Consider the following 20,366-nt stretch of genomic DNA (forward strand, 5'->3'; position numbering starts at 1 on the left):
TCTACCTCTTAATCCTGAGTCCTAAGATTAAAGGTGTGCACTACCACCTCCTAACTTTATGCTGCTGGGATTAAAAGTGTGTGTTACCACTGCCTGAACTCTATAGCTTGAGGCTGGCTTTGCTTTCTGAATCCTCAGGTAAGCCTTAATAAATCATAAATAATATATCACTCCAGGGGCTTAGCTGTTTTTTTAATTCTAGGTCCTCAGGACACCTAAGAAGCTGTGAAAATGTAAATCTATTTACTAGCATGTGCTTTCTTCTTTTTCCTTGCATTTCTTGAAGTTTTTCCATTCTGGTAAAGGAAAAGTTATTTAAAAGTAAGGACGCTCTGCTAAGCGTCCCTTCCCACTCATGCTCATGATGGCAGCTGGGGAAGCAGCCAGCTGCCCTAGGAAGTCTGGCTTCATTAGCCAGTGATGTCGCTGAATGAGAGCTCAGTGGAGGAGATATTGAGTTCAGCATCGAAAATGTATTTCAAAACTATGATTTGGGGGAATAAATAACCTAAGGAAATAAATATTAAACTTTTCTACAGCATTTGTGGTGTTTCTTTGTTTCAGAAAGGGCCAGGGTGAAGCTGGTAAATGCTAAGTTTTCTGGCATATTCATTCAGATGTTGGACTGAGAACAATGTACACTACTAGTATTTTTAGATTAACATCAAAGCCAGATGTGAGTCATGCATACCACTTCCCCCACTGAATTAGCTTCATTGCTTTATAGCTCACCACACAAGAAAGCTTTGAAAAGAACGAGAAGAGCAGCTCAGGTTTCTGTTTATTTAAATGATTTTATTTAATATTCATACATGCATATAATGAGTTTGGATCAAAATCTAACTTCCATCCTGCCTCCCAGCTCCTCCCCTATCCCCCTCCACCACCTTCCTCCCTTCTCTTCTTCCTCTCCTCCCTCTCCCCCTCCTTTCTCTCTCTCTCTCTCTCTCTCCCTCCCTCCCTCTCCCTCTGCCTGTATATGTGTGGGTATGGTTGTATGGATATGGGTTTTGGGGGGCATCCACTGGAGTGAGGATTAACCTCTCAGAAGCCCCATCCTTGGAAATCTATGCTCTCCTCCAGCAGCCATCTGTTGCCAACAGCTCCTCAGACAGGAGTGGGACTTCACGAGCCCCTGCCACATTGGTGGGAGTTTTGTTGGCTTGATTTTATACAGATCTTGTATAGCTAAAACTTTTCATATACTGTATTTTGACTTTCCCTCTCAAAAAAAGCACACAAAAAACATGAAAAAACATAAATAAAAAACAAACAAGCAAAAGATCGATAAGCCGAAAATGCCAAAATGAAGCAAAAAGTCTACAGAAATGCCACTGAGTTCATTTTGTGTTGTCTGGGGACCTGTCCTGGGGTGTGGTTGATACCTACCCAGTGGCCCTCCACTGGAAAAGGTGATTTCCCCTTTGTCAGTGGGTATGAGCTGCAGACAGCTTTGAGCTGCCTGGCTTGAACATGTGCAGCTCTCGTGCAAGCTGCCACGGTCTCTGGTGAGTTCATGTGCGCATTTGTTGTATCTGGAAGGCATGCACCGCCACGTCATCTCTAGCTCCTACAACCTTTGTGTCTCCTCTTCTGCACAGGATCTCTCAGTGTTGGGGATCTTGTGTATGCAGCCACAGCCATATGAGCTGATGTGTGCAGTAGTCCTGTTCCATTGCAGAAGTCCACTGTCTCTTGACTTTTTCTGCTCCCTCTTTCTGTCATGACCCCTGAGCTCTGGGGATGTGACACAGATGTCTTGTTTAGAGCTGAGCACCCCAAAGTCTCGTATTCTTGGCACAATGACCATATATGTAAGTCTCTATATTAGTTGCTACCTCCTTTAAAAAGAAGTTTCTCCATTGAAGGTTGAGAGGTGCGTAAGTACTTAGAGGCAGTTTAATACTTGGCTAATATAGTAGAATTATAGTATGGGGGTTCTCCGCTAGAGCCTATGACAGCCTGCAGTGGGTTTTTAGCCCTGTCTATGGTAACAGGAACGGATTCTGTTTTGTGGAACAGCCTTTAAGTCCAGTCAGAAAGTGGTTGGTTTTCTCCCATAACAAAACATTCATGATGCTATCACACCAGTGGGCATATTGTTCCAGGATAGTCATCGTAGCTCATAGGCTTCGTAACTGTATATGATTTTTTAATTCTTTCTCTTCCCCAGTAGTATATATAGAACCTTCCAGCACTGAGAAAGCTAGCCAGTAGTGTGATGAATCTTGCAAGTGATTCTAGCTTGATTTCTCTTGTCCTGTGACTCAATTATGTGGTATTTTCAGCAGTAGGGTCTTAACCATCAAGTTCTAGAGGGTAACCAAGACAGTGACAATAGCCTGAATGTTTTCTTGGGGGCCACTCTATGGAATCCCACTGACCAACAACTCAGAGAGAGGTAACCTCTACTGGAAATGGACTTTTAATGATAATTATGTCTTGAGGGGATACATTGTTTCCCTGTTTTAGAATAACTTTGTTTACCAATCCCCAACCCATCTTCCACCTGTTCCTCAAGGATAGTGATGCCTTCCGTGGGGGATCATCAAAGTCTGTCACATCATTTGTGGGAGGGCCTAAGCCCTCCTCCATGTATCTGGGCTGAAATAGTATCCCTCCATAGGAAATTTGTGCACTCCAAAGTCCATTTATGTACTAGGAATAAACACTGGTTCCACTGTTAGAGGTCCCATAGACTGCCCAGGCCTCCTAACTGGCACCCACATTCAGAGGGCTGGGTTCAGTTCAATGCTGGTTCCCCAGCTTTATGACTGGGATCCCTGTGCTCTCACTAGGTCAGATCAGCTGTTTCTGTAGGTTTCTCCAGCACGGTCTTGACTCCTTTGCTCATCACTCTTCCCTCTGTACAACTGGATTCCAGGAGTATGGCTCAGTTCTTAGCTGTGGGTATCTGCTTCTGCTTCCATCAGCTACTGGATGTAGGCTCTAGGATAGCAATTATGATAGTCATCAATCTCATTATAGGGGAAGGGTATCAAAGGCGGCCTCTCCACTACTGCCTAGATTCTTAGTTGGGGTCATCTTGTGGATCTCTGAACATTTCCCTAGTGCCAGATTTCTATTTAAACCTATACTGGCTTCCTCTATTAAGGTATCTCTTTTCTAGTTCTCTATTCCTCCCCTGACTTAGTCTTCCTGATCCCTCCTCTTCTCCCCTTCTCTTTTTCCTACTCCTCCCCCTCATCCCCCCCCCCCCCCGTGTTCCCAATTTGCTCAGGAGTTCTTGTCCCTTTCCCCTCCTTCAGGGGACCATGTACTTTTCTCTTAGGGTCCTCCTTGTTTCCTAGTTTCTCTGGTGGTGTGAATTGTAGACTGGTAGTCCTTTACTCTATGTCTAATATCCATATATGAGTGAGAGCATAGGATTGATATGTAAAATGATTGTTTCGAAATTAAAAAAAGAAAAAAAGAATAACATAAAATTTTTTGTATGTATTTGTTTAGGAAACTTCTGCAGTAGTAGGCTTCCATATAAGTCTTTCAAAGGCCTTCAGTATGTTATTCCACCCCATACTCCATTCCCTCCCATCCCATGTCATTTAACCCTTCCTCTTCTATTCCTCTTTCCCCCTTCATACCACCCGCATTCTGTCTTCTTTTCCTTGAAACCACCCATCTCCATGGACCTTTAATAGCTCCCTGACCTCTATGAGTATTTCTGTTTAAACACATAAAATCCATCTACATATAAGATAATATGTAGATACTGCTGCCAGCACCATCCATTTATCTGCAAATCTAATTTCTTTACAGTTAAATAATATTCCATTTTGTAAATGTGAACCACATTTTCATTATCCACTTGTCCATGGCTGGTCTTCTAGGTTGTTTGTATTTCTTGACTACTGTGACTAGAGTAGCAGTGAGCGGGGATGAGCAGGTGCCTCTGTTGTGGGATGTAGAATCCTTTGGAATATGCCTGGCTGGATCATATGGTGGCTATATTTCTAGCTCTTTGAGGAACCTCCACTTTGTTTACACTCCCACTAGCAATGAATCAGAGTTCCCTTTCCCATACTCACTCAAGCATTTATTGACTTTTCCTCCCTCCCTCCCTCCCTCCCTCCCTCCCTCCCTCCCTCCCTCCTTCCCTCCCCCATTCCTCCCTTCCTTCCTTTTCTTTTTTCCTTTTGTCATCCTGACTGATAAGATGAAACCTCAAAGTAGTTTAAACTTTATTTCTCTGAATGAAACCTCAAAGTAGTTTAAACTTTATTTCTCTGATGGTTAAGGATATTCAATATTTCTCGCTATTTTGTCTCTTTGTTTTTTGTATGTTGTAGACACCCTCTGTTAGATGTATAGCTGATAAATATTTTTCCCATCTCTAGACTTCCTCTTCACTAGGTTGATAATGTCCTTTGCTTCTTAAAAGAAGTTTCTTCCAGGTGTGGTGGCACACATCTTTAAATCCCAGCACAGGGACAGCAGAGGCAGGCAGGTATCTGTATTTTCAAGGCCATCCTCAGTTACTGGGACATAGTCCTGTCTCAAAAGACCACAAAATTAAAAAATAAATAAAACCCCCTTTTTTTTTTTGAGACAGAGTCTCTCTATGTAGCCCTGGCTATCCCGGTAGAGTAGGCTAGCCTCTCAAATGTTTAGACTGAAGGCATGCATCATGACGCCTGGCTAAAACTATTTTTTTTATTGATTACATTTATTTATTTATTTTACAACCTGACCACAAAGTTTCTCCTCTCTCTTCTCCTCCAACCCTCCACCTCCCCTTTGACTCCCCCCCTCCAACTACTACTCCTCAGTTTCTGTTCAGGAAGGGCAGGCCTGCATGGATCAACAAAATGTGGCATATCAAGTTGCGTAGGACTAAACAACATTCCTTGTATTAAGGCTGGGCAAGGCAGCCCAGTGTGAGGAGTAGGTTCCCAAAAATCAGCCAAAGCATTAGGGACAGCCCCTGCTTCCATTGTTAGGAGTCTCACAAGTAGACCAAGCCACACAGCTGTCACATGTATGTAGAGGGCCTCAGTCAGTCCCATGCAGGATCCCTGGTTGCCAATTCAGACTATGAGCCCAGGTTGGTTAATTCTGTGTGTTTTATTGTGATGTCCTTAACCCCTCTGGCTCATACAATCCTTCCTCCCTTTCTTCATCAGGGGTTCCCCACCTTGGTCTAAAAGAGTAAAGTATGAACAGAAAATAACAAATAACAATGGCCTGTATATTCAAGGATTGGTGTGATATATTGTAAAATTGGAAGGCAAGAGTCCAGATACGAGAGTACTAGTTGTAGCCATGCTGCCAAAAGCCAAGCTACTGTAGTAAAGTCATTTGTAACCAAAGCCGAATGTCATTATGTGTAAAATGAGAAGATTCCATGAAGGATCTCCACATTCCCACCTTTCCCCAGGAGAGGCTTCCAGAGGCCAACTTGCCTTTCTCCTGTAGGGAGCTTGCCTATTCTACATGAAAAAATGCCTCTCTCGAATAAGTCCTGTCCATTTCAAAGTGACAGTGTCTTTACACTTGCCATCCAGATGGTATTGATCAATTCTGGGTTTAGTAATGGTGCCATGAAATGGAATTAGGAGGGAAGAGGAGGCCGTTGTTGATGGAACTTCCTCTGCTAGAAATGTTGGGTTTTACTATGTGGAGCGAGAAAGCAGGAGGTTTGCCCACGGTAGTGGAGACTGTACCACAGTTTTGCTGAAACATAAAGTTGTAAAAGTATTAGATAAAGCTGGGCGTTGGTGGAGTAAGCCTTTAATCCCAGCACTCGGGAGGCAGAGGCAGGTGGATCTCTGTGAGTTCGAGGCCAGCCTGGTCTGCAGAGTGAGTTCCAGGACAGCCTCCAAAACAATATAGAGAAACCCTGTCTCGAAAAACCAATAAAGAAGTATTAGATAAAATAATAAATGGAAATAAATTGGAAGCCTGTGTCACGTCTGCTGCGCGGCCTGTGTCCGAGAACGTGCGGAGGGTGTCGGGTATTGAAAACACAGAGACTCGTTCAATGATATAAAGAAAACTTTAAACAGGCTCCAAAAAGGTTCAAGAAAAACTTCCTAAGAAAAGCTCCCACCAGAGAAGCTTCTGCTCTCTCCTCTACCCTGGCTGGTTCTGCCCTGACCCAGAGGTGGATGTGTGTGGGTTTTTGAAGGTGCGGTTAGTCTTTGGACAAGGTCGAGGTCAGGGCGGTTTCCGTGGGAAGGCCTTTCCCAGGAACTTATTGTATCATTTTTAGTAAACATGTTTTTACTAAACATTGTCTTACAGCTGCCTACTCCCAGGCAGAAGGGGAAGTGGCCAGGAACTTATTGTATCGTTTTTAGTAAACATGTTTTTACTAAACATTGTCTTACAGCTGCCTACTCCCAGGCAGAAGGGGAAGTGGGTCTCTGCTCAAGGTCTGGTGTTCCCACAATTCACCCCTTTTTATTTTTAAATGAGGCACTCCTGGCTTAGGTCAAGTAGGGTCACCCTCCCTTTCCCGTCTTTGGGGGACCTTGAACCCCTGTTTTAGGTGGGAGGGGTCTTCCCCACAGGTTGCCTGTCATCGGAGATACCCCAACCTTAAATCATCTGTAACCAACCTTCATGGCTATCGGGATTGCCATGGGCTAAGCTAAGCAATACTTGGTTACGGATCTCTTGTCTCTGGAACAAGGCACGTTTGAGCTTGGCATAAAGCCAGAATGCCTACCGCCACTGCCACCATTTCCAGGACCCCCATTGACATAGCGCCTCTCCATCACCATACCCATCACCAGATCTGGGCCATAACATTCTACGAGCCTTCATCTGTTACAAGGGTAACCCGCATGTGATTTACATTTACAATTTGATAAAGTTTCCAATCGTTTCAAGATCTGCTCAGGAAAGCATTTAGAAAGTGCACTTGCACAGATACATTAGGTACAATCATTGATGTTACACATGTAGCATTACGAAAAATATGAACAATAGTTGTCGCATTAGGACAAGTTGCATTTCTCCAGAAAAATACACTGGCCTAGTCGTGATTCTAGAAACAGGAACCATCAAGTCTGATATTTCAAGTGACCATGTCCTGTTCAAATACTGAAAAGAGGCTTTTGCCACTCATCATAGTCCATACCAATGTCCAAATGCTTTAAATGGGTCCTTTTTTCTCTGTTGGCTTCATGATGAAAACTCATGGGTCCGGAAGGTTGATGCAGCAGGTCTGTTGAGAAACTGGAAATCTCGAACCGACTGTTTTCTTTCTTTCTTGGGCTGTAGATTCGATGACATCAAGGATCAGGAACACTGATTTAGGAGATCTCACTCAAACTGGCTTAGGTAGGCTCCCATGGTCTCAGGTCCAGTTTTTCTCTGCTCCATGCATCTCACTAAATGGTCTGACAGTTGCCGAAGCTTTATTCTTTTCCTGCAAGAAAACACAAACATGCCCTCGACCCCAAATTAGGGTCTTCTCCACTGTCTAGTGTATGGATGTCTCCATTTGACCTGAGCAATGGTTGCTCAAGTTCCATCATGCCAGAATCTGTCTGAAGCTCACTGGCATTCACATTATAAAATTTTTAAATGAGGAGTGTATTATTTGATGAGTCATGTGGGGACTGGGGACATTATTCCCCCTTTTTTATTTTCTAAAAAAATTTTCTTTTTTGAACTGTTGAAGCTGGACCATAACAGTAGAAGGATTTGTCTACCCTCCTTGGTTAACTATCTAGGTAAATTGGGCTTACTAAATAACTTTTGAAAATTATTTGAAGTCTGTGAGCAGTCTTTCCCAATCTAACCTGTAGAACTCTCACTAGCTGACAAGGCCTCATTTGTATCTTAAATTTTTCTGTTAAAACATTAACAGACTGGCTGGATGTTCCTTTTGGCTATATTTAACACAATCTAGGTAGCTTCTTAACTATTTTTGAAGGGATTTAAGTATCCTTTTAATCATATAATCAGTTCACACTCACACATTCACAATCACATTTCATACATACCGGTGTGGCCACACCATACATTCAGAACATACATGCATCTTTTAGTCATCCTTTTTCCCTAGGTCATGATTAGTCTGTTGCAATGAAGTTTCCTTAATTGAAATCTATGTAAAAGAACAACTCCAGCCAATCCTTGAACTAAAAAGGTTAAAAAGTCCTATATGTTTTTATCATTCCTCCATTTGAGCTACAGTCATGGGGTACAGCCGTACCTACTCCTTGTAACTCTGTAGATGCAAGGTAGAGAGGCCAGGCTTTTGGCCAAAAGTTTTTAGAGATGACTCACAAAATAGAACTTAAATGTAAACAAAATTTTCCATTCCATATACCTTTGTCTTTGTCTTTTTCTTTAATTAATACCAGTACCAATTTTTTTTTTTTTTGAGTCAGGGTTTCTCTGTATTGTTTGGAGGCTGTCCTGGGACTGACATAAAGGTGTGTTGGGATTAAAAGCGTATGCCGCTGGGAATCTCTTGGATTCCCGTACTTCCTGACCCTGGTATCAGGCTTAGGAGGGGAAACTCAGAATGTCTAGTTTCTGACTTTTTAATCTCATTGGCAGCAGCCGCTTCCAATGTATTATTGGTGTTATAAAATGGATGAACAGGGAGCTGGCATTAACATGGGGGGGAATCCTCACCAACGCCCATATTTCCCTTACCTGAGTGTTCAGCAATGGTTGGATCATCTTTATCATGGTGAGCATTACTAGTATCTGGAGTAGTATTGGGGTCGACATGCCTGATGCACCGTTCGGGGACCCAAATGGGCTTCTCACTTCCTGGAGGGAAAACACAAACAGCCCCTCGGACCCTAGCTAGTAGGGGAGTGGGTGGCTGCCATTTTCCTGTAATCAAATCCTTCCATCTGACCCATCCCAAGGACTGGGAGGGTTTGTTCCAATGTCTCTCCATAGCAGACAAATTATTATGGTCTATGGTCAAAAAATTTAAAATGTAAAGTATGGTGGATAACTGAATATTGGGGAGGTAACATACTCCCCTTTTTTATTTTCTTAAAATACTGTTTGAGAGTGGCATGGGTGCGCTCCACAATAGCCTGTCCCGTGGGGTTGTGAGGAATACCAAAAGAATGGACAATGTGATGTTCCCTGCAAAAGGCAGCAAAGCGATTGCTGGCATAGGCAGGGCCATTGTCCGTTTTTAGGGCATCTGGAACACCCATGTAGGCAAAGGCCTGCAGGCAATGAGAAATAACATCTTTAATCTTCTCTCCTGAGTGGAGAGAGGCAAAAATCAGTTTAGAATACGTATCCACCGAGACATGCATGTATTTTAATTTCCCTGCCTGTGGCAGGTGAGTGACATCCATTTGCCAGAGATGGTTGGCCCTGAGGCCCCGGGATTTACCCCTCATTGGGATAATTATGATAAGGGGCACAATCAGGGCACTGAGAGGTAATCTGTGTAGCTATGGATAAGGGGCACCCAGTGTGAAATTTAATGGAGCGGGCATTTAGATGATACCTCTCATGGAGCTGGTGGGCCAGCTGCTCCTGAGTAAATAAGACCCTAGGGCGGGTCAAGGAGTCAGCAATTTCATTGCCCTGGGCAAGGGGTCCTGGAAGGTTAGTATGTGCACGAATAAATCCCACATAAGCAGGGTGGATGCGCTGCCAAATAAGATGTTGGAGCTGAACTAATAAGGAACGAACCTGGGAGGTTGGAAGAACATATGGAGAAGTTTCTAAAGGTCTAACAATGTTGGCAACATAAACACTATCCGTATATAAATTAAAGGGCTCTCCCTCAAACATTTGGAAAGCCATCAAGCATGCAAACAACTCGGCGGCTTGTGCTGACATCTGCCCTATGGGTACCCTCTTCTGCACCTGAGAAGAAACCACCACCGCGAAACCCTTGGAGGAGCCGTCTGTAAAGACTGGGCGAGCTCCAACTAGAGGGTTCTCCTTTAAAATCTTGGGAAAGATCACAGGGTGTTGTTTGAAAAAAGACATCAAGGGGCTGTTGGGATATTGGTTATCAAACTGTGCGCCTGTAGATGTAATAAACAGGGTCCACCCATCATGGAAGATCTGTAGATGTTCCACCTCCTCCTTACCATAAGGAAGGATAATTTTATCAGGACTCTTTCCAAAGGTTTGAATGCTAAACTTGTGTGCCTTCCACAACAATTGTAAAATGAGATCATAGTAAGGGGTCACTACCTTCTTAGGGGAGGCTGACAAATGTACCCAATAAATAGGACCAGTCTGCCAAAACACGGCAGTGGGCGAAAAGCTAGATGAAAGTACAACCAGAACAAGGGGCTGCCCATAATCTATACGCCGAAGGTGGGCTTGCTCTATACTTCTTAACAACAATTGTAGGGCTTCCCTGGCCTCTGGGGTAATCTGTCTAGGGAAGTTGGAGCAGGGTCCCCAGGAAGAATATCATAAAGCGCTTTAAGAGCCCCTGTTTTAATAGAAAGAGAAGGGCGAAACCATTGCACCTCTCCCAAGAATCTCTGCCAATCATGAAGTGTTTTTAAATTTGAACAATCGATTTGGAGTCTTTGTGGCCGGAGGCCAGTTTGTTGAATTTGATGACCCAAATAAGTATAAGGGGGTCTCTTTTGGATCTTTTCAGGAGCCAAAATAAATCCTCGGGCCTCCAGAAGCTCCTGTAGCTCTGCAAAGGCTATGTAACATTGTCTTTCTTTGGCCGCGGCCAAAAGAATATCATCCATGTAGTGGATAATGTAAAGATCAGGGAACTTACGTCTGAGGGGATCTAAACAGGCAGCTACATAAATCTGGCATATAGTTGGACTATTAGCCATCCCTTGGGGAACACCACCCATTGGAAGCGAAGGGCAGGCTCCCTAAAGTTAATCGCAGGAAGGCTAAACGCAAACCGAGGACTATCTTGAGAATGCAAGGGAATAGAAAAGAAGCAATCCTTCAAGTCAATGACAATCAAATGCCAGTCTTTAGGAATGGCCACAGGCACGGGCAAGCCAGGCTGCAGAGCCCCCATAGGCTGCATGGTCGCATTCACGGCCCTCAAGTCTTGTAGTAACCTCCATTTCCCTGAAGATTTTTTATTACAAATATAGGGGTATTCCAAGGGGACGTGGAAGGAACCAAATGACCTGCCTCCAATTGTTCTTGAACTAGCTGGTGAGCCGCCCTTAGTTTCTCCGCTGGTAAGGGCCACTGTTCCACCCATACCGGATCATCTGATAGCCATGTGATGGGTATGGGGGCTGGCGGCGCAACAGTGACCCTCATCAAAAATGGCCAAATCCCTTCCTATCCCCTGGGGCCCTGGTCTCCAAAGGGAGGGATGCCACAGGGCAAACCTCTCCCTGTTCTAGTTCACCTAGTTCCCTCCCCGGGCTCCAGCCCCTCCCTTGCATCATCTGGGGGCCCCTGCTTTTGGACTTGGGTGCCTGAGTGGTGAGGACCACTCCCATTTCTTGCATGAGGTCCCGTCCCCAGAGGTTAATAGGGAGGCCAGGCAAAACATATGGCTGGAAAAGCCCTGTGTGGCCTTCAGAGTCTTGCCACTTTAAGATTCTGAGGCTTTTTGGGGCACAGCCTGTCCTATTCCCTGGAGGGTCACTGTCCCTTCCTCTTTCGGCCAGGTGGGGGGCCAGAATTTATCTGAGAGGACAGAGAAATCTGCCCCAGAATCTAAGACGCCCCTAAAGGACTTGCCTTCTATCTTTAATGTAAGCTGGGGCGGTTCTCCATAGTGGCTACCCAAAATGCTGCCGGGCCGGTACTTCCAAAACCTTGGTTGCCCCTTTTCTCTTTAATTTTTCTAGCCTCACAAGGAGCTGTAGGGAGAAGGAGTATCTGAGCAATCCGTTCTCCTGCAGGGATGGCAACAACCCCACTGCCCACTGATGTCATTATTTTAACCTCCCCTCACTATCCTGGTCTATAACACCGGGGTGTACCTGGATGCCTCGAAGAATAGTACTGGACCGTCCCAAAAGTAGTCCGACCGTGCCTGGGGGCAATGGCCCATGCACCCCAGTAGGGAGGGCCTGGATCCCCATTTCCGGTGTTAGGATTGCCCGGGCAGAGGGAGCGAGGTCCAATCCTGCACTCCCTGAGGTGGCTCTAAGGAGGTCTGAGATATGAAGGGGTTGCTCTGGGGAGAAAATGAGTCCTGCCACTGTCCAGAGCAGGGGTCATTGCCCCGTACACATTGGTTTTGGGGCCCTGGGGCGGGGCCCTCCTCCCGTTTCCCTGATTATTATTAGCAGAAAGGAAATTTCCCTCCCTGTCAGTTTTAGAGTAGCAGTTATTGGCCCAATGATATCCCCTTCGACAACGGGGCATAAACCAGGTCTCTTGAGACCCGTAGTACTATTTTGAGGGCACTCTCTACGGAAGTGTCCCTCCCTACCGCAGCTAAAACATGTTTTTCTCCCTCCCAGAGTAGGTCTTTCTTTCCCCACTTGGGGCCGAATAGCAGCAGCTAACACTTGGCCCTGGATGAAGTTCCCATCAATGTCCCTACAGATCCGGATATAGTCATTTAGACTTTTATTGCGATAGGGGCGAAGGGCTTCCTTACAATATTTATTTGCATTTTCAAATGCCATCTGCTTTATAACTGGCATCGCAGGCCCAATGCCCCCAAATATTCTTTCTGCTACCTGACTGAGACGGTCTACGAAGTCTTGAAAAGGTTCGGAAGGTCCTTGAAGGATTTTGGACAGATGATCTCCTCCTTCCTTGGAAGGCAATGCTTTCCAAGCCCCTTGGGCCGCTGCTGCCACTTGGGCATAGACTGCGATGTCATATTGCATTTGCTGCTGAATGGTGGCGTATTGACCACTTCCGGTAAGCATCTCCACATTTCTCTGGGGCTGTCCGGCCTGTGCATTCCTTTGGGCTGTCTGGCTGCATCTTTCCTGAAACTCACCTCTCCAAATCAAATAATCTCCCCCCGACAGAGCTGCTCTGCAAAGCTGCTGCCAATCGCCAGGTGTCAAATTAAGAGACGCAAAAGATTCCATTAAGGAAAGTGTAAAGGGAGCCTGTGCTCCATAATTTAAAGTTGCCTCTTTCAGTTGTTTTATATCTTTGAAACTTAAAGGGTCATGGCGCCGAATGACCTGTCGAGAATTGTTCGGGTCTGGAACTTCCATTACCGGGGCCACCACCGGGCAGCATTGGACCCCTCCTCTGGGTCTTCCCTCCAGGTCTGAGAAGGACTGGGTTATCTCATAGGAGGAGTCCCTTTTTTCAGAGTATGGGGAAGGGTTTCTCTCCCTGTCCTGTCTTTCCTTAATTAGAATCTTTTTTAGTTCTTTTTTAAGGGCCACGATCTCAGCAAGTAACCGTTCCTTTTCAGACTGTGACGAGTCTGAGTCTGAGCTACTTCCCTTTTCTAGATCTGATAGAGAAGGATATAACCGATTCTGACCGGAGTCCTTCTTTTTTGGGTCGCGCCCGGAGATGTCTACCCGTTTTTTTGTTGTTACTAAGAGACTCCTCCTCATCCTCACTAACAATGGAGCCTCTAGTTTCAGTCACGGTCTCTTCATCATCACTCTCTGCCCCTGAACTCAAGGAGGCTTGAGTCTCAGTCTCTTGTAACTCTAAAAAAAGCCTCTTTTGTGTCCTGAACTACCTGGCGGTGATGAACCTTATCTGTCAAAAGTGCTCCCCTCACTAATCTCCATAAGGAGAATGTCGTAGGGGGCAAGGACTCAGATCCCTCTTTTCGTAAAAGTCTATGAAGATCACGGCGAACCTCCTCCTAATCTGGAATATTTAAGCTTCCCCCAGTAATGAACCATGGACTGGCTCGTTCGATGGATTTTAGAAAGCCTTCTAGGGTTTTAGACTTGACTGCAGTCCCATGTTCTTTAAGTAACTTTTTTAGTTGATACTGTAATGATTCTAGCTTCCCGGAACTATTCCCCATAGTTTCTTAACCCCGTCCACTTACCTCGCTTTCACGATCTCGGTGGGACCTCCAATTGTCACGTCTGCTGTGCGGCCTGTGTCCGAGAACGTGCGGAGGGTGTCGGGTATTGAAAACACAGAGACTCGTTCAATGATATAAAGAAAACTTTAAACAGGCTCCAAAAAGGTTCAAGAAAACCTCCTAAGAAAGGCTCCCACCAGAGAAGCCTCTGCTCTCTCCTCTCCCCTGGCTGGTTCTGCTCTGACCCAGAGGTGGATGTGTGTGGGTTTTTGAAGGTGCGGTTAGTCTTTGGACAAGGTCGAGGTCAGGGCGGTTTCCGTGGGAAGGCCTTTCCCAGGAACTTATTGTATCATTTTTAGTAAACATGTTTTTACTAAACATTGTCTTACAGCTGCCTACTCCCAGGCAGAAGGGGAAGTGGCCAGGAACTTATTGTATCGTTTTTAGTAAACATGTTTTTACTAAACATTGTCTTACAGCTGCCTACTCCCAGGCAGAAGGGGAAGTGGGTCTCTGCTCAAGGTCTGGTGTTCCCACAAGCCTGGACACTTTGTGACCCTCGGAAACTTCTAGATAGTTCTGGCTGAACTCCTGTGTCTGTGACCCCTAACCTGACCCCTAACCCGGCCATTTGCCCTATTTTCGGAAGGCCCCATCAAGCCACACAACAGATCTGGCCCTCTCAGGCTCCTGTCTCCCCACTTCTATAGTTAGCTCTCTAGTTGATGATTGCTGATGACAGCCTCTGACAAAGATCATTTTGATGGGAAGAGGCAAGCTTGGAACCTTCCAGACCAGAAACCGCCCCCTTCTCTCCTGAAAAGACCCTTCTGCATAGTAGTCAGCAGAGAGTGACTACATGGTTCTGAGCTGTTTCCTGCAAACTCTCCGTTACCATGCCCTTTAAGGTGAATAGCCAGCATGTTGGGGTTGGATGGCTCATCTTCCTTTGCCTACTCCATGAACACAGTTCCTGGCTTGTCTCACTCTCCCCTGCTTGGTTTCTCCACTCTATCGCTTGTGTAACAGTTCTATATATTAAGTTATCTCTGCTTGCCAAACTCTACCCTGCCTTCTCTTTTTTTTTTTTTTTTTTTGTTTTGTTTTAGTTGGGCCTTGACGATACAGGAAAGCCATTATCCTGTGTGCTCTTTCATATATCGTACAGACAGATTAATGTTCAGTCATAATGATGTCATTGAAAACAGTTTGTCTGCAAGAACTAGTAGCTGGTTCATTTACATTGTAAGTCAGGCTGATTAATTGACATTTGTTATAGCTCTGAAAAACCAGAATGCCATTCTTTTCCTGAGTTGTTGTTCTGAGAAGTCAGTAGTGGGCCTTCTGTGTGGAATACGAATGGATTACTCTGGTTTTGCAGGTCTTTTATATCTCTGTCAACCATGACTTAATCATGAAAAGGGATTCTGCTTGGTTTGGGAGGGTTTATACATGGAGGGACCAAGTCCTAACTCACGCTGTTGGTTTCATACCATGCTTTGGTCATGAGCTTGTTCCTATGGTCTTCCAAGCCTGGTTGCTGTGACCTCTACCATCCTGTTCGTGCCAAGCCCTGTTCTTGGCTTCCACACAAGGATTCCCCACAAGGGCTCCATCTGAGAAGGCGGTTTCTAGGACCAGGAGGGTCTGCCTGCCAACATTGGCTTTGAGACCACCGCTTGTTTTTCCAAGATTAATAATCACCAGAAATCTCCAGCCATGTTTTCTTTTCCAGAATACTTTCCAAAAAGTCTGTAAGAATGTCTCTGAAGCTTTTCTCCTTTGAAGGCAGAAAGGCCTAAGGGGAGCATAAATTATAACTTTGCAGAGTCGTGTTTAAAACCCTTATCCAAATTTTTTCTCTACACATACACACCACACACACACACACACACACACACACACACACACACACACACACACACCTTTTCACATATTTGATTCATTTGGGAGGAATAACCACTGAGCTATTGATTTAGCAGGCCCTTGGCAAGTTCAGTTTCACTGTGATTTGAGTCAGCTACAAAGCCTCAAATGTTTCTGCTTGCAAAGCTCAACATGACCCTCCTGCCATGGGTGGTGAGATGAATGACAACTCATTTTAAAGATTCTTCCCTTGTCTGTCCTTGTCTTTCTTCTGCAGGCCGTGTGTTTATACTATGGGATCCCCCATCAACAACAGGGCCCTTTTTCCATGCCAGGAGCCCCCGGTTGCCATGTCAACATGGCAGGCTACAGTTCGAGCAGCTGCGTCTTCTGTTGTTTTAATGAGTGGGGAAAATTCTGCCAGACCCACACCGCTTCAAGAAGGTACTGTCTATGTGTTCCTTCTTACTTGGGTGTGACACACACATGGGACCCAGGGAACCATCGCCAGTGCTGTGGCCTCTGAGGAGCAGCTTTGCCGCTGAGGCCAGAATGAAAACCCCACCAGAGGCAGCAGAGGGATAGGGAGGGCACTTGGGAGTCTGGACATGGGGCTCCAGACTCTCCACGCCAAAGTTAACCAATTCATAGATGATTCCAGAGTCGCTCTTACCCGGTGGTTTGCAGAGCAAGCTTGGGTGGCCTCGGTTGAAGACTTCCTGGATAGGCAAGTACGTCATGGAAACACAGCAGAGCTGAGCTGCGTGTGGTTTGGACGTGGTGTCTGCGTGCGGCTGTCTGCTTTCCTGAGAGGTAGTTAGTATTCAGGCTATCCAGTTTGCTGGGCTTGGAAATCTGAACTCAGGACGTGCCAGGAAGGTGGTGGCGAGAGCCGGCACATCGCCCCGGTCTCTTGTGAGGCTCTTGCTCACTGTCCGTTTGATAACCTCGCAAGCTGATGCCAGGAAAGGGTACTGTTTCCTAGAGTGAAATATGGTGTCCCCTTGCACAGACTTAACAGAGGAAACCTGAAATATACTAAAAAAATCAAAAACCAAAATGAAATAATTTGGAAAGAATGACTACTCACATGTTGCTTTGTCACCCCCAGTACTTCAGATCCATGCATTTCAAGAGGTATTAAATTGCCCTTATGGTGTGCACCAATGCCACCTGCTTTCCTTGTGAATAGTGCATACTGAACATATTTAAGTTAGTTTGTTACACATTAATTTAAAATGTTAGCATACTTTTTATTGTTTGAGCACTTTAGAATCTGCCTGACTCTCCCACTGGTGAATATTTTGGTCACCAGATCATTTTCTTGTTATCAATAGAGCGATATTAGGTTCCCAAGGATATGATTAGATGAATGAATGAGTGGCGGAGTCCGAGTTGGGGCGTGTCTAGGCTGTGTCATGTGGCCCACAATATTTCCCAGATGATGCTGTCTTGCCCCATGCGGAGAAAATCTGTGACTGGTGGCATGGTACCCATGGATCAGGCAAGGGCCCTCCTTTAGGTTGATGGTCTAAAGCATTGCCTGTTTTCCACACTGAAAGTCTCAGGGCTGATGAACTTATCTTTTCTGATTTGTGACATCTGCTTCAGCATAGGTTAGACGTGTTGCATGTATAAAATTCTTGAGCTTAACATTTATATTTTTAAATATAGATAGTATATTTACAAATGAATACAGGACTTAAAAGTCTCTTCTTGTTTTTTTAAAATTTGGGGGTTAACATTTTCATTGCAGTTCATTTGAAACAGCCTTTGCCCGTGCATATTCCATTTTTAAAAAATTATTGGAGACTTTCATACATGCACATACATATTTTGATCAAATTTACCCCCTCATTCCCTCTCTCCAACTTCCTCCCTCCACTTTTCCTTCCCACTGTATCTATTTAGTGCTGCCTATATGTGCATGGGTATGAGGCCATCTACTGAGGGGCCACATCTCTCTCCTAACAGCCATCCGGTGCCAGAAGCTCCTCAGCTAGGGATGGGGCTTCATGTGCTCCTCCCTGGTCCATGCTGGGGGGTTGGATAGCTTGGTCTTTTGCAGACTGTGTCAGGTGCTGTGAGTTCCTGTATGCAGCACTATCATGGCAAACAAACACCATTTATCCATTTCCTCTGACTCTACACTCTGTCCTTGACTTCTTCCAAGGTAACCCCGAGTGTGGCAGGGAGGGAAGGAATATGGTATAGATGTCCCGTTTCTTATTCTGTGCACATTAACTGGTTGTAAGTCTCTGCACTGTAAAAAGAAGCTAGCTGCCTGGTGAGGCTTGACAAATGAATGCATTAATCTATGGGCACAGAGATAATTGCGTAGGGACAGTTTATTACAATATCTGTTTAGCAGAAAGACAGCACTGGGTTCTTCTCTAGGACCTATGACAGCCTCCCATGGATTTTTATCCCACTTGAAGGTACAAGGCATGGGTTCCATTCTGTGGAGCAAGCTTTAAATCCAGCCAGACAGTGATTGGTTGCTTCTAGAACATCCGTGCCACTCTTACTGCAGTGAGCATGTGTTTCCGCATCACAGCTGGATTACAGTAGCTCACAGGCTTCAAGCTGGGTAAGAACTGTTGACCCTTTTTCTCCTCCCCTGAAGTGTGCGTAGAACCTTCTATTACTATGTAAGCTAACCCTTAGGGATGAGTCTTCCAGATCAGTGCCAGCGTGATTTTGCCACGTTTTGTGAATCAGGTATATACTATCTTTAGCAACACAGTCTTACCATGAAGTTCTGAAAGGGAATCAAGAGTAGTAACAATAGCCTGCACTGTCTAGGGGGAGCTATGGGACTCCACTGATGACTCAAAGAGAGGTAACCCATTCTAGCAGTGGGGTTTTTATTTGATAGTCTGTAGTGTCTGGAGAAAGCAATGTCCCTTGTTTTAGGGTAGCTTCTAAACTTCTTACACATTTGTAAGAAATACCACTGTAGGATTTCCATATATTTATTTCCATGTATATATATTCACTCACTGACTGGTAGTAAGTCTCTGCACTGTAAAAACGAGCCTGGAAATCCTGCAGTAGTAGATTTTAATGGCATCTCCACAAAGCCTTTCCATTCCCACCACATTTAACCCCTTTGTTCCTGCATTTACCTTATCCTCTTTTCCTTTGTCCTCCCCCATGGCTGTTTACTGGTTTCCTGGCTTCTGTGGGTACTCTAATTTAAGCACACATATCTGAATGTCCACAGCTAGCATCCACACAAGAGAAAGAGCATGCAGTGTCTGTGTTTCTAGGTCTGTTACCTATCAGAGTGATTGTTTATGGCTCCCTCCACTTATGTGCAGATTTTATAATTTCACTTTTTTTTTACAATTGAATAATAGTTCACTGTGCAAATACACCACATGTCCATTCTTCATTCCTCAGTTGATGGACACCTGTGCTGTCTCTATTTTGTGGCCATTGTGAATAGAGCAGCAATAAACGTAGATGATCAAGTATTTCAGTACTAGGATATAGAGTACTTTTGGAATAGTTTTGGGGTCACATGATAGATATAGTTCTAGCCTTTTGAGGAACTACTACACTTATTTCCCAATGGCTACACCAATTTTCACTCTCACCAACAGTGAATAAGTGTTCCTCTTTCCCACATCCAAGCCAATATTTGCTGTCTTTTTTTTCCTAGTCTTAGCTTGGTAACTTAGCTAGGGAGAAATCCTAAAATAGTTTAAATTTATATTTCTCTCATGGTCAAGGATGTCGAAAATATTTCTTAGCCATTTGTATTTCTTCTTTTGAAAATACTGTTTAATCCCATGCCCCAGTTTTAAATCTGGTACAAACCTCCCAATGGTACTGAGTGTTTTGAAATCTTCGTGTGTGCTGGAACTAACCCTTTGTTAGATATATAGCTGGTAAAGACCATCTCCCCGTTCTGTAGGCTGCCTCTTCACTGGGTTGTGGTGCCGTTGGCTGTACAGAAGCATGGGCTCCCTTTTCTCAATTGTCTGGTTTCGATGCCTGTGCTGCCTGTTTTGACACAGGGACTCATGTTCCCTGGCTGCTGTCAGCCTTGCTGTGTAGTATGACGCAGGCAGAGCCTTGTGAGCTCTGCCCCAGCCCAGTGCAATCCCTTCCTACTCCCCTTCCCCAGCGTCCTCACAACCTGCCTCGGACGCACCCAGGCTGTTGGTTTCACTCGCTTGGCTTCTCTTTTGCTGAGTGGACTGCACATGTGTGTGCTGGTCTCCCTTTACAGCACTGGGAAGTTTAATAAGTCTGGGATTCGAGTGCATTTACCTCCTGTTTTGCTTTGTGTTACATCTTCAGGAGTTACTCTTTCACACTTCACCCAGTTTTCAAATCATGTTGAATACATGTTCAAACTGATTTTTCATTCTTGATCTTTCAAGCTTTAATTATTTGAGGAAAATATTATAAAAGATTTTTTTTTCTTCAAAAGTGGGCTTATGGTTCATTTTCTAATTATCCTCTTTTATTTTGACTGACTGTGAAATGTATTCACTTATGAACAATTCGTGGCCAGATGCTAACTTTTTTCTTTGAGTAAGGGCTGGATGAGGATGCTGGCTGTCCTTGAGCTCCGCTGACCCTTCTGCCTCTGCCTCCC

At 44.8% G+C, this 20,366-nt stretch overlaps 1 protein-coding gene and 1 long non-coding RNA gene across 5 annotated transcripts in view; one reads left to right on the plus strand and one right to left on the minus strand.

Moving 5' to 3' along the window:
* Aopep (aminopeptidase O (putative)) overlaps nucleotides 1–20,366 on the plus strand; it is a 286,649-nt gene that overhangs the window by 38,056 nt on the left and 228,227 nt on the right. For all 4 annotated transcript variants that reach the window (XM_040756128.1, XM_040756129.1, XM_013119352.3 and 1 more), the window contains exon 3: nucleotides 16,032–16,198. In XM_040756128.1, coding sequence (XP_040612062.1) covers nucleotides 16,032–16,198 — 167 coding nt within the window. The remainder of the gene's footprint in view (nucleotides 1–16,031; nucleotides 16,199–20,366) is intronic.
* Nucleotides 14,988–16,783, minus strand: LOC121143708. Its single transcript, XR_005881031.1, has 2 exons — nucleotides 16,428–16,783; nucleotides 14,988–15,686 (listed from the first exon to the last, which is right to left on the minus strand). It is a non-coding gene; the product is annotated as an uncharacterized LOC121143708 (long non-coding RNA).

The sequence above is a fragment of the Mesocricetus auratus genome, unplaced genomic scaffold (assembly GCF_017639785.1).
Source record: "Mesocricetus auratus isolate SY011 unplaced genomic scaffold, BCM_Maur_2.0 Super-Scaffold_100013, whole genome shotgun sequence".
Lineage (NCBI taxonomy): Eukaryota > Metazoa > Chordata > Mammalia > Rodentia > Cricetidae > Mesocricetus > Mesocricetus auratus.